We start from the raw sequence: 19,385 nt of genomic DNA on the forward strand, positions 1-19,385 counted from the left end.
CTGGTCCTCTGGTTTCCTGCCATGTAGCAAAAATACACTGCTAGGTCAACTGGTGACTCTGACATTGCCCTTGCAGTGTGAAAATGAATATACATGTGCATGGTGCCCTGAGATTGACTGACATCCCATCCAGCTGCTGCTCTCCAGCAAAATAACAAAACTGCATTGTGATAATAAACATGGGTGAAAATAGGGGGTAGACCATCTCCCCAACCTAGTGAGACATTATTATCATTATTGTCAGTGTTTTTATGAATGTCATATGATAACGGAATAACCGAATACCCACTACAACATCTCTGGGAAATTTGAAAATTAATTTCATCATTAATGGTGCGGTTTGTCAACGAGCATAACACCATGTAGGAACAAGCATGTTTAGCTAGATAACACATTCCCTGACCCCACTGAACACAAATGAACAAACAGATGAGCAAACATCAAACTTATTTTACATTAAGGCTATTCATTATTTGGAGACATAAAAAAAAAAAATAAATAAAAATTAACGCAGCCAGTGTTTGTACTGATTCTGTCTAATGATTTTAATATATTCTCCAAAAATGCATGAGACTGAAAAGAATGACATATTTATTTATAACATCAACAAAACAGGAAGAAATGTACATTTCATTATTATATAATTAAAAAAAACACAACAAATTATATTAATACTAAAACCGACAAGAGAAAATAAAATACCTAGTATGTTAATAAACAGATTTATTAAAATTAAAGATCATATACTTATCTTTCACCAACATGATTCCCTTGCATAAATAAAAAATAAAAAAATAACAATTGTTGTTATTAGTATACATTTTTTTATCTTGTAGTTGACTGTGTGATTAGTGGACCTGAAAAGCTAGATAGCGTTACAACGAAGGGATTCGTGGAGAGTTAAAAATAAGTAACTAAATAGCTAGCTAGCTTAGTATCACTCTGTAAAGTAAAGTATTAAATAAAGTAAGGTATTAAATAAATTGAAGGGCTATCACTGTAAGAACTAAACATTAGCTACATAACCTGGACAGCTAACACTGTAACTTGAATGGGTTGGAAAGGGTTTTCGGGTTACATCTGGGAAAACCGCTCAGCAGTGGGAATCACCTCAGTCAGTGCACTGGCACCTTTCTCTTTCCTGTCAATGTAGTACAGCTGACTATCATACGCAACCTCACTCTCTTTTACCCACTCAGTGAAATACTTAACCGAAAAACAACAGAAGTGGTGAATACTGTTCTTCTTTAATTAGCATTATGCTAATAAATGATTAAAAACACAGTGTTAGATACGTTGCTAGTTAGATAGAAAACATAGTGTCGTGGGCTTCTATTAATTTTTGAATCATACTATGAGTCACATGGCATTAGAATTGTTTTATATTATCTATAAGGTTATTTTTTATTTTCATGGTTCATTACATTAAGAATGTAATTCAGTATGCAAAATTTTCTTACTTTGAATACTTCTCCTTTCTGCTAGCTATAATATAGCATCACAACACAATTTCAGAGGCACTCTTGTTAAACATTATTATGTAATACTAATTTTAGCCTAAGTTAGATGAGAAACTTCAATTCTGCTAGCTATAATGTCGCGTCACAACACAATTTCAGAGGCACTTTCATTACGCATTATTATTTATTACTAATTTTAGCCTAAGTTAGATGAGAAACTTAGACTAAACTAGCAGGCTATGCTAGATATTACTAATAAACTACCATTGGATGGCTGCAGCATTGTACTGTATCTTCCTCATTAATGTTTGTAATTTTGTATCAGCAACAAAATACTGACAGTGTCTTACATTGTCACATAAACCCATCTTATCTTTGGTTTAGGCAATCTTTGTCTTGCAAAAACTAGGAAAATTAAGTAACCGTGTTATGCTATAGTAACATTATATGAAAAAGATCACTGATTCTAGACGAGCTACCGATATATTAAACCATAATTGTCTAAAATTTTAAAATGAACTTTAGCTGAATTCTATTAAAACACTCTTTATTAAAAAAAAAAAAAAAATGAAACCACCGGGATATTTTGGTCACATATTACTGGTGTTTGAGGGATGGGGTCCTGCACCAAAACTATGTCTACGGCTAATTCATTATGATTCATTTGTTTGCTAACTTACAAACCAAACTACTAACAATTTCCTTATTATTGGCAACAAAGGAGTAACACAGCTAATTTGGCATCAAGGGTGTAAATAATTCTAACGGAATAAAGTACACACACATTATTCATCTGTATCCATAGAGTTACCGATTTAAGCACACACACACACACACACACACACACACACACACACACACACACACACACACACACACACACACCCTTAATCAACATGATCATAAAATTAGATTTGAATAGATTGCAATATATTAAAATTCATTAATTATTTTCACAATAGCTAATATTTATGTATTACATCGTAATACTTTTGTGCACTGACTCGTTTGTTGTGTTTTTTTGAGTCAAATTGATTTCTCAATTCAATATATAAATGTATTGTTGGCATGGCAACAAAGCACGAGTTGAACTGGACATTTTAACTCTGGGTTTTTGCGCTCAGCAATGCCTCTTTGAGCTTAAAACTGAACAGCAGCGCTTTCTTCACTCCGATTTCCCCTGGCTGTGAAATCCCACCATGGGTGGATGGACAGAGAGAAGATGAGTGTAATAAGTGTAGGTGAGTATCACACAGGCATGTGCATCTCTGTGTACTCGTCCACTCCCTCTTTCTCATCGAAGGTGGGCTCGGCATCGTCTGCATCAAGCTGCAGAGAGACATGAGACAAGAGTGAGACAACTGGGCTAACAGTTCTATCTATCTATCTATCTATCTATCTATCTGTCTGTCTGTCTGTCTGTCTGTCTGTTTAAACTAATAAACACACAGATAATAAACAAACTCATGATCACAGATCGATTTGGGCCCTTTTCCAATCCTGTCTTTGACACTCCTCCATGTCAAATTCCCCTTGCTTTAGTTCCCTTGGCCAGACAAATGTTTATCAGTCAGTATCAGTGAATAAATGATCATTAAATAGGGACCTGAGTCAACTTAGACTTCAGGGGCCCTATTCAGACCTGGCAACTTAAGTCCAGAAGTTATGTCAATATTTACACAGAGAAAGTTATGCGTATTCAGAGACAGGTTACGTAGCTGCTGAAATCTATTTGATGGGTGCACAATTCTGCTTCAAATGCAAATCACCTGTTCATGTTCAAATTTTTCTTGGGTAATCCAAGACAGAGTTCTTCAAGATCATCTAGTCCACTATCTTTAAATGCAAGCACTTGACTTTAAACCCGCCAAAAAATCAGGGATAGAAAATGTAGAACGAAATAGCATTTATTTTCAAATGTAATACAATGTAACATAAAATTAAAAAAAAAAAAAAAGACTAGCATCATGATGATGTATGAATGAGAAGATGGCAAGCATTAAAATAACTCTAACAGGAATCTAGTATATTGCCCATATATTTAGTTGCATGAATAGTACTTATTATGATTATCACATTACAACCAAACCACACAAAACAACCAACCAAACAAACAAAAAAATCTGACCACAGTTTAAAAGAAAAGCTGCCTGAGCACTCAGCTGCTATGCTTAGGGCTCACTTTAAGTATTGTTCATTTATCCATAAAAATATTTGCTCATCAACTTAACAATATCTCTGATTAAGACGCTTCATTAAGATGTCCTCCAGTGTCCCCTGTACATAGGGTTACAATGTTTACACTCACTGTCCACTTTATTAGGAACACCTGTACACTGGACATTTATGCAGTTATCTAATCAGCCAATCATGTGGGAGCAGCGCAATGCAAAAAACCATGCAGATACAAGTCAAGAGCTTCAGTTAATGTTAATGTCAAACATCAGAATGAAGAAGTGTGATCTCTGTGACTTTGATCGTGGCATGGATGTTGGCACCATAAGGGCAGGATTGAGTATTTCAGAAAAGGCTGATCTCCTGAGATTTTCACACACAACAGTCTCTAGAGTTTACACAGCATGGTGCAAAAAATAAACAGATACTCACACACTGCATCTCGCGTGAGTTGAAAATCCGTGGTAAAACGAACATTCTTAGCGGGACAGTCAGAATGAGGACGAAGGGGAAAGCGAGTGACGCTGCCGTCGACATGACCACCCACAAAATGGCCAAACACACCAACTGCACCCCAGTGAAGAGATGCATGCGCAGTGTCCGCACCTGAAACACAAATAAACACACTCAGCTCCTCGGGTCAAAGTCAATCAGTTTAATATTAATAAGGGAACAATGAACACACAGAGAGTGTGAGTGATTAGACACACAGTGGCAGATTTACAGCTAAGTAGTAGACATCTTTTACAGGTTTATTATAATTCTGACACCCCTAATAATCCGATCATATAGTGTAATTTATGTTCTGCATATACTGATTTTCATTATACATCAGTACAGTTATGAGTGAAAATAATATTTTAGAAAATAAATGCCTTAATGTAATGAGATGATGTGTAGACAGGAAGGGGATGAAGATGGGACCTGAAGAGATAGAGATGAGGTGTGTGTGTGTGTGTGTGTGTGTGTGTACCTTGCGGACATAGATTTCGTCGGGGTGGTATTTAGTTGGCATTAGCAGCAGTTTGATTCTTTCACTGAGTTGAATGCCATTGAGTGACATCACACCCATATAGAGGAAAATCCCAAAGAGCACAGCGAGAGGAATCAGACTCAACACTTCACCAATCACGATAGAGAGACCTACACACACACACACACACACACACACACACACACAAAGAGTGCAAACTCAGTCAAACTCATCAACAGAACACTATTAATTTTCCTGGTTCTCCAAGTCTTCTCACAGCTGCTGTAGTTTTCTCTCATTTTTATAATTCTTCCAGTTCTCCTAGCTTTCCCTCGTTCTCCTAGTTTTTCTAGATTCCCTAGTTTCTATCATTCTCCTCACTTCCCTAGTTCTCAGAGTATGTGTAGTTCTAGTTCTGCTAGTTTGCTTATATGACCTACTTTATTTACCTAATTTCAATAAATCTTATATTTCTCTTAGTTTAGTCATTCCTTTTGTTTCATTAGTCCTCTTACAGTTCTGTTCTCCTAGTTTCAGTAGTGCTCATGTTCTGTAGTGCTTACTATTGTTTTCTAGTTAGTAAGCCTACTTTCTTTGGTAAGAGTTCCAGTCTTTAGTTTGGCACCTTTAAAAAAAGCTTCTAAGGTCAACATTAGTGTTCATAATGAATCACTTTTTAAATAAATGCCTGTAGTTGTTTCATTCTGGATGATGACGATGATGATTATGATGTAAATTAATAACTCACCCACTAACACGGCCACCAACAGTCCCGTGACTCTTTGCTCTTTGACCTCTTGAATTCGGGGCTTATCACCAGGGGCAACAGCATTACTCATCACAGTTAGCGCATTAACATGCGTGACGGACCTAACAGTCGCAGCCGCCATCCACGGTAAACCAAACAAAGCACAGGTTCCACCAACACACACAATCAACAGAAGGTCCAGGTGAAAACCTGAACCTTTAACCAGCATTCTCTCCTTTTTACTCACGATCAGCCTGCACAGAGACACAGACACACACAGGACACAATATGGCTTCAGGAATCATTTAAATGATGCCATTTCTGAGATCAGTGATGAACAGCTTTACAAAGTCTCCAAAACTATGCAGCGTTTTGGGGAAAAATAAGAGAATTGTGGAATAATAATGTTCCACATGATTCATATTTTCATATTAAAATAACCAGAGAATCTGCTTACCCCACCACTAACAAATCATCACACAGCATCTTATTTTTTAAACAATAGTATTTCTTCTCACACTCTCTGGAAATCATCCTCATACTCCACATTACATCACTTTCTTCTATTCAGAAGAGCTCATAACTACTTCTGTATTTTTCATCTACGCCAACTCAAGTCTTCCACCATAGGTTTGATGCTACATTTCGGGTCAAGTCACTCACGTGGTGATTTGTGTCTCCATAAAAATGAGAATAAACACTAGGAGTGCAGGAAGTACGCTGGCTGCCATCATCCATACAGGAAATGACTTGTAAGCGCCGAGAGGATTCACAATCCAGGTTCTTTTACTAGGGCTCGTCACAGAGAAACCATGAGGAACGCTCAGCTTCTGCACTCACAAAACATACCACCAACAATAAGTTGTTATTGTTATTATTGTTACAACATGACTATTTAATATGCATATTATACAGTGTGACTGTTACACACTACTACTAAACTACACTGCCTGGCCAAAAAAAAGGTCGCGCAATCTAATATTTTGTTGCACTGCATTTAGCTTTGATTACGGCACGCATTCGTCCTGGCATTGTTTCAACAACCTTATGCAAATTCACAACATTTATTTCCATCCAGAGTTGCATTATTTTTTGGCTGAGATCTTGCATTGAGGACAGGAGAGTCTAACCACTTTGTAAAGTCTTCTCCAGCACATCCCAAAGACTTTCAATGGGGTTAAGGTCAGGACTGTTGGCGAATTCATGTTAACAAGTTCACAAGTTAAGCCTGATGAATCTTAGCATTTTCATCCTGGAATATGCCTGTGCCGTCAGGGAAGAAAAAGTCCATTGACGGGATAACCTGGTCATTCAGTACATTCAGGTGCTCAGCTGACTTCATTTTATTGCCGCACAATGAGGCGGAGCCTAGACCTGACCAGTTGATGCAATCCCAGATCATAACACTGCCTCCAGAGACTTGTACAGTAGGCACTCTGCATGACGGGTGAATCATTTCATGCATTTCCTTTCTTACCCTGACATGCCTATTGCTTTGGAATAGGGTAAGTCTGATTTTATCAGACCACATGACCTTTTTCCATTGCTCCACAGTCTAGTCTTTATGCTCCCCAGCAAATTGAAGTCATTTTTTCCAATTATCCTCACTAACAAATGGCTTTCTTGTGGCCACACAGCTGTTTAGACGAAATCCTGTAAGTTCTCATCACATTGTGCGTGTGGAAATGCTCTTACTTTCACTATTAAACATAGCCACGAGTTCTGTTGATTTTTTTACGATGTGACATCACCAAGCGTTTTAAAGATCTCCGATCACGATCATTCAAGATTTTTTTCTGATTACATTTCTGCTGTAAAGTTGACGGCTCACCACTATCCTTCCAGGCTTTAATAAGGCAGTGATTCCAGTGATTTCAGCAATCTCCTTAGTTGTTTTCTTTGCTTGATGCAGGCCAACAATTTTCCCCTTCAGTAACATCTTTTCCACGACCATGGGATACGTAATCTGCCATGGTTGTTTAAGAAATGAGAAGCTACACACTGCATCAGTTAAGGTTAAAGGAATTGTTGCTTGTAATGATCCAATGATCCAATGATCCAATCATAGGCTCTTATGTATTTGCTTATTTAAACCCAAACAGCGACCTTTTTTTTTTTGGCCAGGCAGTGTATAATAGATCAACAGTAATAACTGATCAACAGAAGTGGATTGGCTTACTTGTGTGTATGTATCCTGAACAGTGTAATCCACCAGCACCATAATGAAGATGGCGATGGGAACGCCAAAATCTCCAATGACCCTCCTCAGCTGCGACCCATAATCAGACAGGAGAGATTAGAATCAAAACATTTGCATTCTATCACATTTTTTATCAACTTCAAATTAACACACCACTACTGTATAACACAGTGACATTAGATGGGAAAGCTAAAATCTATCAATAGTTTGACAATGAATTATATTATGAGACCTCAACAATGGCATGATAAGAATGACGTGGGGCAAAATATTACACCCACACATACACACACACACACACACTGCTGGTGATGTGTTATAGATCTATCAGCTCAAATGGAGTTCAAATCTCTTTGTGTTTCACATTGTGTAATCACCTGACATGACTGTTATAAAACTACAGCCTGGGCTAGAAAGAAATCATCCCCATCTTTGCTCCTTCATACCATTCTGTGTATTTTTCTTACAACCATTGGTGGTGCTGTTGTGCTTGGTTCCAGCAAAGTGGTATATAATCCAACATTTGTTAGCAAATAATCTGATGTGGTTGCCAAAAATAAAACCTTATCCATCCTTTTTCTGTACGACTTATCCTACACAGGGACGCAGGGGAGCCTGCAGCCTCTCCCAGGGAACCCTGGATGGGGTATTAGGGTTCTTAACCATTAACCAAGGGTGTAGGACTTGAGTTTGGTCTTTAGTAATTTTCTGTATTGACTTGTCTCTGTGTTCCTGCATTTGTTCTTGTTCTCAGTCTTGGGCATTGGTCTTGCTAAATATAGTCTTGGACTCAACTGAGACTTTGTAAAAATATTTTTTGTTGCTTTTTCTTTTTTCTTTTTTGCATGAACACAGGTTGACAATAAGTAATAAATTTTCCTTCGATCAGCTTAAGACTTGGTCTTGACTTGATATTGGCTAGTCCTGGTTTTGGCCTTGTCTTGGATGGTCTTGACTACAGCCCTACCCTCAACTGTTTTTTGCTCAGATTTAGCCTCAGCTAAGAGTCACTTTGGGTAAAGCTTGAAAAATGAATAAATATAAGTTTAATGAAGACTTTGTCTCACCCTGCCTGGAAAGAAGGCGCTGTTCTTGAATTTGCGCAGGTAAAACGCAATGAAGAATGTTCCAGCCATGAGAACCAGAGAAAGCAGTGCTGTGTTCGGCTCTCCGACAATCTTCTCCTTTACCTTCGAGCTGCTGTTTGATGCTAATGAGTTCAATGTGAAATTCTCTACCAGTGAGGTCTCAGAGTCGTTAAACATGGAGTCGTTGAGGAGTGAGCAGCGTTTCAGTGGGTGTTCCTTAAATATCTGGAGGAAAAATAATGCATGCTAGAAAAACTATATACAGTATACTGTAACTCTGAACAGCAATCAGCCATACCCAAGGCACAGGTTCAACCTGACACAATTATTTATTCCAATTTTATGGGTTGTTCCATTAGCTAGTTAGCAAACAAAGTAGTTAACATGGAACTTTTTCCATCAGAGGTTTATGTATCTCACTAGCTTGTAACCAGCAAGTTAGTGAGCCAAAATGGGCCCTTTTAATTAATGCATTTACACACATAAGCATTACTAGTGGAATTCAATGAAGGCAAGTTGGAACAATAGCGTGCAAAAGGTTAGCGCTATGTCATGGAATGCTCCAGTTTAGTGCAAGCTATTCTACATACTGACCTTGATGAGTTTGGAGAAGGTCTCGTAGATGAAGATGAGTGAGATTAGGAAAGAGAAAATCTCCTGAGTGAAACGAGAGACGAATCGAACCAGGAAGCTTCCCTCAAATGCTACCATGAGCACCACGATTATGATGAGCCAGAACCCAATCCATACCCGACCCGCCAGGTACTCCACATCATTACTCTTACAGAACTATTGGGGGACAGAGTGGATAAATGATATAGTCATCTCATATCAGTGGAGACATTTACAGCCTGAAATGCATTATTTTCCTATAACAGCATGCCACAAAGAGTTTTATTTTTCTTACAGCAATGACCACAGCAATTTAACAATTGTATTCATTGTAGAAAGAAACATTGTACTTTTTATCCATTTATAGTTAGATTTAAAGCTGTTGAACATCATTTACATTATAGCAGTTAAAAACAGTGCTTCTTTTTTCTCTCTTGAAGTTAATAAGATAAAAAAAAATGCAGCTTGTCATGTTACCAAGAAATTGTGAACTTCTTTATCCTGAAGACTTTTTCATGTTCGAAAAATGCAAAGTAATGGCTTTAACTGTTACAACTGCTGACACAGGAGACTCCTTCCAAAAATGCTAAATAAACATCTCACAGAAACACGTCTCCCTATCAACACTTAGACATTTCTAAATTGTTTTCTTAACACTTTTATATGAAGTGGCTGTCATACAAGTCCCAGTGTAGGTTGTTACTATAGAACCAACAACATAGTGTCTGAACCATGTTGCTATAGAAACTTCAACGCCTTCTGACCAATCAGAATTCAGTATTCAACAGTGCTGTGCTGTAAGAATACTGGAAATATTATGATAAAAGTTTACACAGTCTAACTCCTACATGTGATGTGTCAGGTCATGAGTCTGATAGAGCATTTATTGTGTTTTATTAAAAGAATAATTTCACACTTACGGTAAAGAAGGCTTCCTCAAACACTAATAACGGCCCGGAGAATCCGACTACCAGCAGTGGTTGTGCTCCCAATAGGCAAAATATCACTCCCTGAATACATGTAGCAATGATGAGCTCTGACACACCGATCAGACCCTCTGTCTTCTCACCTACACATACACACACATATACAAACACACAAAAACCCATATCTGAACCAAAGATCTATAACAAATTATGAGAGTCACAGATGTTAACTTGTGCTTGTATTGTCTCACTTGCTAGATTAGGCTGCTTACTATGCACTGCGTACGTAAATATTTGTAAATCATATCAGATGTGTTCGATTTTGCCAGGAAATGTGTAGTCATTATTAAATCAGCCAGAGTGTTTGTTGTAACTCACCCAGCAGCCCTCCGAATGTGATAGCAGGAGAAAGAGCAGCGAAATAAATAAATATAATGGCCGCCATGCATTGTGGGTTCAGAGCATCTGTGAAGTCACTGATGTATTTTGGGTATCTTCGTCGTGCGTCTCGGACTAAACCTCCAAACGGCCGACCCGATCGCTTCAGGGGGTCATCATCATCATCACCACGGTCATGGCGTGCCAACAGAGATTCTGCACAGGAGACATAAATTCATGTCATTATAAACTTATTATGAATTTTTTTTGATTATTTGTTACAAGGCAAGACTGTGGAAGCTTTAAACATTTCTCCAGCATAGGTTAAATCGGCATCAACATTTTTTTAAGAATGTTTAAACCACAGTGCTGTTGAATTCTTGAATCTGATTAGTCCGAAGGTGTTGACGAATTTTCTATAATGGCACGGATCGGACAGTAATTCTGTAAGTCTGCCTGCATGGCACATCACAGGTTTATATTAATGTGCTCATTCTAATACACTGTCATTTCTATAGTAACAACTTATACAGGATTTAAAAAAATTGTTGATATCGTTTCCATGAGGAAACAAACTTTTGGAAGGAGTTTTCCACCACAGGAAAGTCATTGTGCTTTCCGGGGTCTCTGTATCATGACAAGCTGCATTTTTATGTCTCATTAACTTCAAGAATGAGAAGGAAAAAGAATGGTAAGGGAACAACTGTTTACTGCTGCCATAACGTAAGTGATAACAGGGCTACATCACACCCCCTGTCATTGATTAGCTTCCTACAACACATTCCCTGTTGTGTTTTATTACTTATGTGAAATTGTGTAGAACACTTATTACATACAATTATATACTAAAATATGATGAACACATTTAAGAAGCACCGTGAGATAAATATGTTGGCTGTGTTGACTAATGGCGTGGAGATGGGTTGGAAATGGTGTGACAGTGTGTGAAAGGATCCCTCTGCCATGCTAACAGAGAATCTTCGGTAAGTATCTGATAGGATCTAAGAAGGTTAGACTGTCACATTACTGCAATAATGTTTCTGTATTGTCCTAAACCATCGGCCATAATAACGGCTTACATTTTGTCAACGTTCCAAGTTAACCTAAAATGTTATTCTAATAAAATGTAAAAATCTTGTAGCAACACTTTGCTATGTAAAAAAAAATGCTATGTAAAAACATTCTCAGAAAATCTCAGAAACCTGGATAGACTAAACGTCCTTGTAAACCTTCTTGGAACCAAAAGTTCCTAAAACTGTTAACTTTTAAGAAGCGTTCTGCTAAAAGCTAGTGCTTACTTTCTGGTCCTGGTATCAGTATCCTGGCCCCATAGTTCTTCTTACTTGTGCTCCTAAATCCTATTTCTAGTTTAACTTTAATATCTAGTCTTTTCATCTTTTAACCATTAGTTTTCCAGGTTTGTGGATTGATTTAACTTTTCAATAAACGTTAAATTTAACATCACCCAGATCTCCTGATTTATATTTAGGTCCTTGAACTGAGAAAAATATATGTACATGGAAATAAATGAAAATAACGCTATTAAAAATCTCATCTGAAAGCATTTTAGTCTTTAGAAGTTCATATAATAATGAATATATGAGAAATAATGTACATAAATAATCAATTGAATAACTACTTTAGATAGTCACCTGTAATGTTGGACATACCTACAGAAATTAATTCTTTATTGTTATAATTTCATCATCAATTTATAAAATGATTTAAAAATATTCTATAATATCAGTATGTCTCTGTATGTATAATGTCTTTATTCCAGATGTTCTCTGACCTTTCTCCTCTGGGCTCTTTTGTTCATTGTTCATCATGCTGATATCCTGTTCCTCTCGTTTTTTGATCATATCTCTCTGGAAGTGAGTGATGGAGCGCAGCAGGTCTTCGCCCCCAAAGTCAGATGGAGGAAGAACAATGCTGCAGTCCAGGAAAGCGTTGATGGCGTTTAGAAGGTCTTGACGATCATCAGCCAGATACGCAGCTTCATGGAACGACTAGAGACAAGAATTATGTAATAAATGCATTCATTAATAACTTATTGAATAATTATGTCACAGTGAAATGTATATTTTGGGCCGTAAATTCCACAAAAAAACTATCAAAGACCATTTGTGGCCAATATTATGGTGCGCAGGGGTAAATGTCGGAGCAAAATAAAAGGATGTGCTGGATCAAGTGCTATTTTATAAGCTGCTTAAATGATTTTCCCACCATATGCTGATGAAGCTCCTCCAAAGAGTGGAGAAACTGATTCAACATTATAATGCTGTTCATAGCTAACCAGCATTATTAGATCATCTGACCTTATCAGACATCAGCGTGGAAATTGAGCGTCCGATCTGGTGGTAGTCCATGCTGGAGTTGTTTGGTCCAAGTAAGATGAAGAGGAACCTCACAGGAACCGGAACCTCCAGAACTGAGTCCAGTAACACAGCTTCCTCCAAGCGCACAAATGCCATGGTGGGCTGGTCCAGGAAATCAACGCTGCCTGAAGATAAACATGTGATTATGTCATTTGAATTTGTCATATTATTGAGGTACGTATGTATAGAGACTTCTACCGACTAACTATAGTTCTATACATGGTTCTACTGATGTTTATTACTTTTACTTTTATGCACTATCACTATTTTGATTCATATTCTCCTTTCCTTGTTCCAGTGCCCTAGCTAGTACCCTAGATCCTAATCATTCCTAGTGATTCATGTGTACTTGGCCATCACCTGATTCCAGTTTCATAGCTGCTAGTTACTTATAGAAACTATAAATTTCTATTTTTCAAGTTCTAATTTCCTAGTTCCAGGACTTCATGGATTTAATCCAATAGACTCTTTCTATTTCCCTAGGTCCAGTCTCGTAGTTACATTCCCCTAGTCAGTGCCCTATTTACGGACATTCATGTTCGTAGTTCACTTGCTCGAGTTCCTTAGTTTCCAACTGATTCCATTTCTGATTTCATTTTCTTGATAGATACTAAAGTTTCTATTTCCCTAGTTTCCTGTAGTTCTTATCCCCTAGTTGGTGCCTTAGTTACAGTCATTCATGTTTCTAATTTCCTTGTCTGAGTTATTTAGCTTTAGTCCCCTAGACCCAGTTACCTGATCCCACTTCTCTATTTGCTAGATACTAAAGTTTCTATTTGTTTAGTTCTAGTTTCCTGTAGTTCTAGTCCCATAGTTAGTGCCCTTGTTACAGTCATTCGTTTCTAGGTCACTAGTTCCTAAATTTGAATCTCCTAGACCCATTGTCCTGATTCCAGTTCTCTATTTAATAGTAACTTACTATTTCACTAGTTCTAGCTTCCTATAGATTTAACCTTTTATGGTTTTACTTCCTACAGTTAGAGCCCTATTTGCATTCATTCATGTTCCTAGTTCACTTGTTCAAGTGTCTTAGTTTTAATCCCCAAATCCCAGTCACCTCATTCCAGGTCCCTACTTGATAGTTACTAAAATTTCTATTTCCCTAGTTCTGGTTTCCTGGTTATAATATTGTTCCAGTTTTATAGTATTGATCCAGTCCTCCATACTAGTTGCCTAGTTTTAGTTTTCTTCTTCTAATTCCCTAATTTTAGGTCTGGAGCTCTGTAGTTCCTTCCAGTTCCATGATTTTCAGTCACTCCAGTTACTAGCTGACTGACTCTAGTGGACTTGCCTGTGTACCCCAACAGATTGACCTCTGACCCAGATATATGATCTATATTATTATTAATGTGTAAATAAGAAAACAGTACAATCACATTGTAACACTGATAAATCCAAATATTTATTCAGCTTGTGCATCTCGCACTATCTAATGAAATAACAAACGAATATATTTGTAAAGTGTGCTCTGATAGAGTTTGCCTCAGTAAAAATATTGTGTTCTTACCCACAAGTACCACAGTGGCTTCTGCATCTTCTGGAATTTTCTCCAGCAGTTTGAGCTCGTGTTTAGATTTAGATCTGTGCATGCCAGCAGCTGCAGTTGGTTCTTTCTGGAAACACATTATACACAATATACACACATTATACTGCATACAAAACCTGAAAATCAAATAACACACAGTAACATGCAATAGAGAATTCAGAAGGAGATAACACTCTACAACAAATACAATCAAATTTGGAGCTATCTATCAACAAAACAAAACAAGTATTTAAAAAGGGAATAAAATTATATATATATATATATATATATATATATATATATATATATATATATATATATCTGTGTGTTTGTACATACAGTATATATATGATGTGCATCAAACAAAAATATATAATATGATAAATAGCTATAATATGGTTGAATAATATTACAAATGCAAAAATAAACCCTACAGAGAGTGTGACAATTTTTTTTAATTATCAGTGTTATCTAAATTATAAACAGACAGTGCCTGATGAACACACACACACACACACACCTATACTGAGGTGTGCTCTAAGATATTAGAACTTCGAGAACTCATTCATTAGAACTTATTCAGAGATGTCTCTGACCACTCTGTCTGGTGTCTGTGTTCCTTTATAAAAATTGATTGCTTTTACTTGCTCTGTTTTAACAATTACTAGTTTTTCATGTGTCTACTTCCTTACTTCCAGTTCCCAATTTTCAGTCCTGTAGCTGCACTTCCTTCCAGTTGATAGCCATTCATGTTAGTTGTGCTACTAGTTCCCCATGTCTATTTATATATGTTCCAAGTTCGCTAGTTCCCTTCTTCCTCTAGTGCCGAAGAATCTGACCCCTTGTTCCTAGTCAGTACTAATGTGTCCAGTACTTTAGTTCAAACTTCCTGGGTCCTAGTCATTCATGTGTTCAGTCCCCTAGTTCCAGTTTTGTAGTGTCTAGTCATTCTTATTTCCCGTCTCCTAGTACCTAGTCATTCAGTTTCTCGTCCCTGAGTTAGAGTACCTTATATCATATTCGTTATGTTTCTACTTTCCTAACTCCAGTACTCTATTTCCAATCCTGTACTTCTAAACTCATATATCCTCATTCATGTTTCTATTTCCATGGCTAATGTTCCCTACTTTCATTCTCCTAGTTTCAGATTCCTTGTCATCCTTCTATTTGCCTATTTCTTCCAGTGCCCTAGTTGTTAGCCATTCATGCTTCTTGTCTTCTAGTTCCTATTTACTTGTGTTTTTATTTCACAAGTTCATTAATTCAAGCCCTCAAGTTTCAGACTCCTGGTTCCTAGTCATTTATGAGTCCAGTTCCCTACATCCAGTTCACGTTCTGGTCCTCTAGTTAGACCACTGATTCCCATGACTCTCACCTCAACTGTGTCAGGTTGTGTGTGCTGTGTGTTGTCGTGTTTTGTGTTTGTGTTCCCCATCAGTGGCTCGGTGACGGACGTCTCTGTCTGATGAGGATGAGGATGATGATGATGGTGATGGTGATGGTGATGATGAGAGATTAATGAACCCAGACTGGCTGTTGAGATGTTTCTGGGGAACGAGCTGTGATCTTTCTCATCACACGGGTGACTAAATGAGAGAACATATACAGATGAAACACACACACACAGAAACACACACACTTGAAAAGGGTGATGGGGGTCAGGGACAATATTGAAATTATTTTAAAACACACAGCATGCAACACACACACCATGTCACAGTATTTTCATTCAAGTGTCTGTAAACTGAGATGTAAGTGAAAGTGTGGTGGAAAATGGAAGTGTGTGTGTGTGTGTGTGTATACCTGTGTTTCAGCAGTAGTGCTCTTAGTACATTCGCTCTGTCTTCAGCTCTAATCTGGTCAGTGATGATCATCTGCTCAACGACTTGGTGAGAAATTCCAGCTAACGTTTTCTGATCTAGATCCAGCAGCACTGTGCCTACACAACGAATTATTATTATTATTACTATTATTCGCACACACAGTAGTAGTAGTAGTAGTAGTAATAAAACTAATAATAATTACCATGTGCTATGGTTTTGCGGAGCTCCAGTAAACTGCGGAACGAGAGCGAGGCGATGTGTGGTTTCCCCCAGCGGTGTGTTTCCTCCTCCACGTCTTCCTCAAACTTAATCCAGCGTGCTGTCTCTCTCCACTGCAGCTCCTGGTTCTTATCTACGATCAGCTCATTCAGCTCTACAAACACCTATAGCACACAGACACACTCAGTAAGCTGCCTATGAAGGGCTTTTAAGATATAAGACTAATTTAAGATATGACAACTGAATGCCTGTACATTACAATATATTTCTCTTAACTACTCCATATACATTTATTGTAGTAATCAAAGTGTTAGGAGCTAATTATAACTAAGTAATTTTATTAGACACTATCTATTTTCAGCTTCTGTGGTGCATTTTGCTTGCAAAACAAATGGAAGGATGATGTTAACCTTTATAGGTGAGAGATTTCATATTTTGTTCTGATGTTTTCTAGATGGTTTGAGGTGGACAAGACGATATTGGGTGTTCAAAGTTGTGGCTGTGGTCAAGACACTACTTGAAAAACTCAGGTACTTCTGCTCATGAAACATCTGGAGCACGGAAAATCATGGCAGGCAGCTGCATAAGCTACACGACTCTGAATGCACATAGCTTTCAGCACATATCTTTTGCCTTTTTATTATTTGGCCTGTGAGGAAATAATGTTTATTTTAAATCAGAAGCGTTAACTCTACCACTTCTGCACGTTTGTAGTGCCACTTACAGTGATCTTATGCTAATCAGTACAAAAAAAAAAAACCCTGTAAGACATGATCAAGTGCACGCAAAGAACATTGTTGAATTTCCATCTTTTCCACCACGGTCACCATGTTGTTTATGTTGTATTTTTGAAATTTATTTTTTTTTACATTTACAAATGTATTCTTTAACATTTCAAACCATGATGACATGTTTTAACATAAGCAGAACAGCTTGAAAGCAAACACACTCTAGTATGCACATACACACACACACACACATACACACACGGTACAGAAACATCTCTAACCTGCTGCCGTTGAGAGAAATCTAACAGGACCATGGTGTGTGTGTGCATGGGATGCAGAACACGAGTGACAACACTCAGAGGAGAGAGCAGTGAACATGCGCGCCCACACACACACACACACACACACACACACATAAAGAAATAAACACACAAACAGAGTCATGTTTCATTAATGCACTCACACACTTTACCTGTGTGTGTGTGTGTGTGTGTGTGTGTGTGTGAGTGTGTGTGTGAGTGAGTGACCGGATCTCTCTCAGGTCTGCGACAGTCATGTATGTTTAATTAGGTGCTATTCACTCGGCTTTCACGTGACAAATAATCCAACATAGAGACTACTGAGACTGACAGTGAGGATTAAACTCCGGGGTAAGTGTGTGTGTGTGTGTGTGTGATAAGGGAGAGCATATATTATTAATATGTTTGTGTATTATTACAATGTGAAGGCAGGAGTTTATGTGTGTGTGTGTGTGTGTGTGTGCTCGATATGTCTGTGTTGGGTCAGATGATATAAGAAAAGCAGTTCCCAGTGTTTATGCTAAGCACATGCACTAATGCTTAGTAACTGTTTTGTTATATATAGATAGTTAGATAACAGCTCTTGTAATATATGTAATATATTTCCCCTCTTTTTCTCCCCAGTTTGGTCTTACGCTGCTCATGCTGCATCACAGGGCAGCGTAACACACTCGGAGGAAAGCACTATCTACCCTCTTACCCGCATACATGAGCTCACAGATGCCCAGGATTGGCTTAATGCTTTGATTGGCAGGGAAGAGAGAGTATGCGATCTCTCCAGGCCAATTTTTGCTCTCTTGACTCCTTGATTCTGGTTGGCTGTGGCATCGTTTGGATTTGTCTTTACCACTTGGGAGCCTCAGAGTTTGGATTCTGTTTACACTGATGCATTAGGCTACAGACTGGAATATCGCCCATTTGTGCTGTTTAGATTATTGGCGTATACTGCAAAATGTACCATGAATCCTGTAGTGTGTAGTGTTTCAAGCTAGAATTCCAATGACCATGCTTCATAAAAATATGCTTTATGCCACATCAACATTGTTGCTCTGTGTGATGCCAGTGTCTTATGTAAAAAGTTCACATGTGTCTGGTATGTAATTGGAAGGGTATTGAACCACATCCGGGTGTGATACAACTAACACATTTATTTGTGTACCAGACTTCATCAAATCTCTGCATCCTTTCACTGATTCTAGATCAAAATTTGTGGGATGGGGCGGCCGGAAATACTAACGACAGTCCCATTGGATCTTAATTCCATTGCTCGAGTGCCACTCTTGGCCAAATGCATCACGTGTCAGTTTAGTAATGAGGAATAACTAAACACCACATGGTCTCAGTGATGATTTTAGAATGTGTCCAGTGTAGACATGTTTCTGTCGTTTATATATTAACTCATATAAATGCGCGTGGACTTACCTCGTGTGGTGTGCGGTCAACTTTGCGACTGCGTGTGCTCGGCTCCGCATGATCTTTATTGATGTGCACTATGGCAGTTTTGGTGCTTTTCCTCACCAGGTGTCTCCTCACGCCAGGAACGTCCTCGAAACGGTGAGCTGGGAAAATCAGTTCCACACATTAATACACATCATCGCACTTACCATGGAAAAACAAAGTTGTGAACACAGAAACAAAACTACTTTTGGATTTCACTCATGCCTTTCATTTGTATATTTCTCTGTATTTACCTTCTATGGTCAAATTATAGAGAAACATGCATTGTTTATATGTCAAATTTATTTGGAGAACCAAATTTACTGGTTCAGGCATGTCATTTTCACTTCCATAAAGCAAAAAAAAAAAAAAAAGTCTCTTCTATAATGCCATTTTTTCTCAATAATGTATTCCCA

General features: G+C 37.9%; 1 protein-coding gene across 4 annotated transcripts in view; it reads right to left on the reverse strand.

Annotated features, from left to right (window-relative positions):
- Nucleotides 1-564: 564 nt before the first annotated feature.
- The window catches only part of LOC113541204 (anion exchange protein 2), a 42,924-nt gene continuing 24,103 nt past the window's right edge, over nucleotides 565-19,385 (reverse strand). For all 4 annotated transcript variants that reach the window (XM_026938050.3, XM_053228002.1, XM_026938052.3 and 1 more), the window contains 17 exons: nucleotides 18,955-19,091; nucleotides 16,489-16,669; nucleotides 16,267-16,402; nucleotides 15,839-16,049; nucleotides 14,446-14,551; nucleotides 12,879-13,063; nucleotides 12,353-12,569; nucleotides 10,561-10,776; nucleotides 10,177-10,325; nucleotides 9,239-9,433; nucleotides 8,624-8,869; nucleotides 7,536-7,625; nucleotides 6,020-6,186; nucleotides 5,357-5,610; nucleotides 4,609-4,778; nucleotides 4,068-4,241; nucleotides 565-2,789 (listed from right to left, as the gene is read on the reverse strand). In XM_026938050.3, coding sequence (XP_026793851.2) covers nucleotides 2,709-2,789; nucleotides 4,068-4,241; nucleotides 4,609-4,778; nucleotides 5,357-5,610; nucleotides 6,020-6,186; nucleotides 7,536-7,625; nucleotides 8,624-8,869; nucleotides 9,239-9,433; nucleotides 10,177-10,325; nucleotides 10,561-10,776; nucleotides 12,353-12,569; nucleotides 12,879-13,063; nucleotides 14,446-14,551; nucleotides 15,839-16,049; nucleotides 16,267-16,402; nucleotides 16,489-16,669; nucleotides 18,955-19,091 — 2,915 coding nt within the window. In that variant the 3' untranslated portion in view covers nucleotides 565-2,708. The remainder of the gene's footprint in view (nucleotides 2,790-4,067; nucleotides 4,242-4,608; nucleotides 4,779-5,356; nucleotides 5,611-6,019; nucleotides 6,187-7,535; nucleotides 7,626-8,623; nucleotides 8,870-9,238; nucleotides 9,434-10,176; nucleotides 10,326-10,560; nucleotides 10,777-12,352; nucleotides 12,570-12,878; nucleotides 13,064-14,445; nucleotides 14,552-15,838; nucleotides 16,050-16,266; nucleotides 16,403-16,488; nucleotides 16,670-18,954; nucleotides 19,092-19,385) is intronic.

The sequence above is a fragment of the Pangasianodon hypophthalmus genome, chromosome 22 (genome assembly GCF_027358585.1).
Source record: "Pangasianodon hypophthalmus isolate fPanHyp1 chromosome 22, fPanHyp1.pri, whole genome shotgun sequence".
NCBI classification, from domain to species: Eukaryota; Metazoa; Chordata; class Actinopteri; order Siluriformes; family Pangasiidae; genus Pangasianodon; species Pangasianodon hypophthalmus.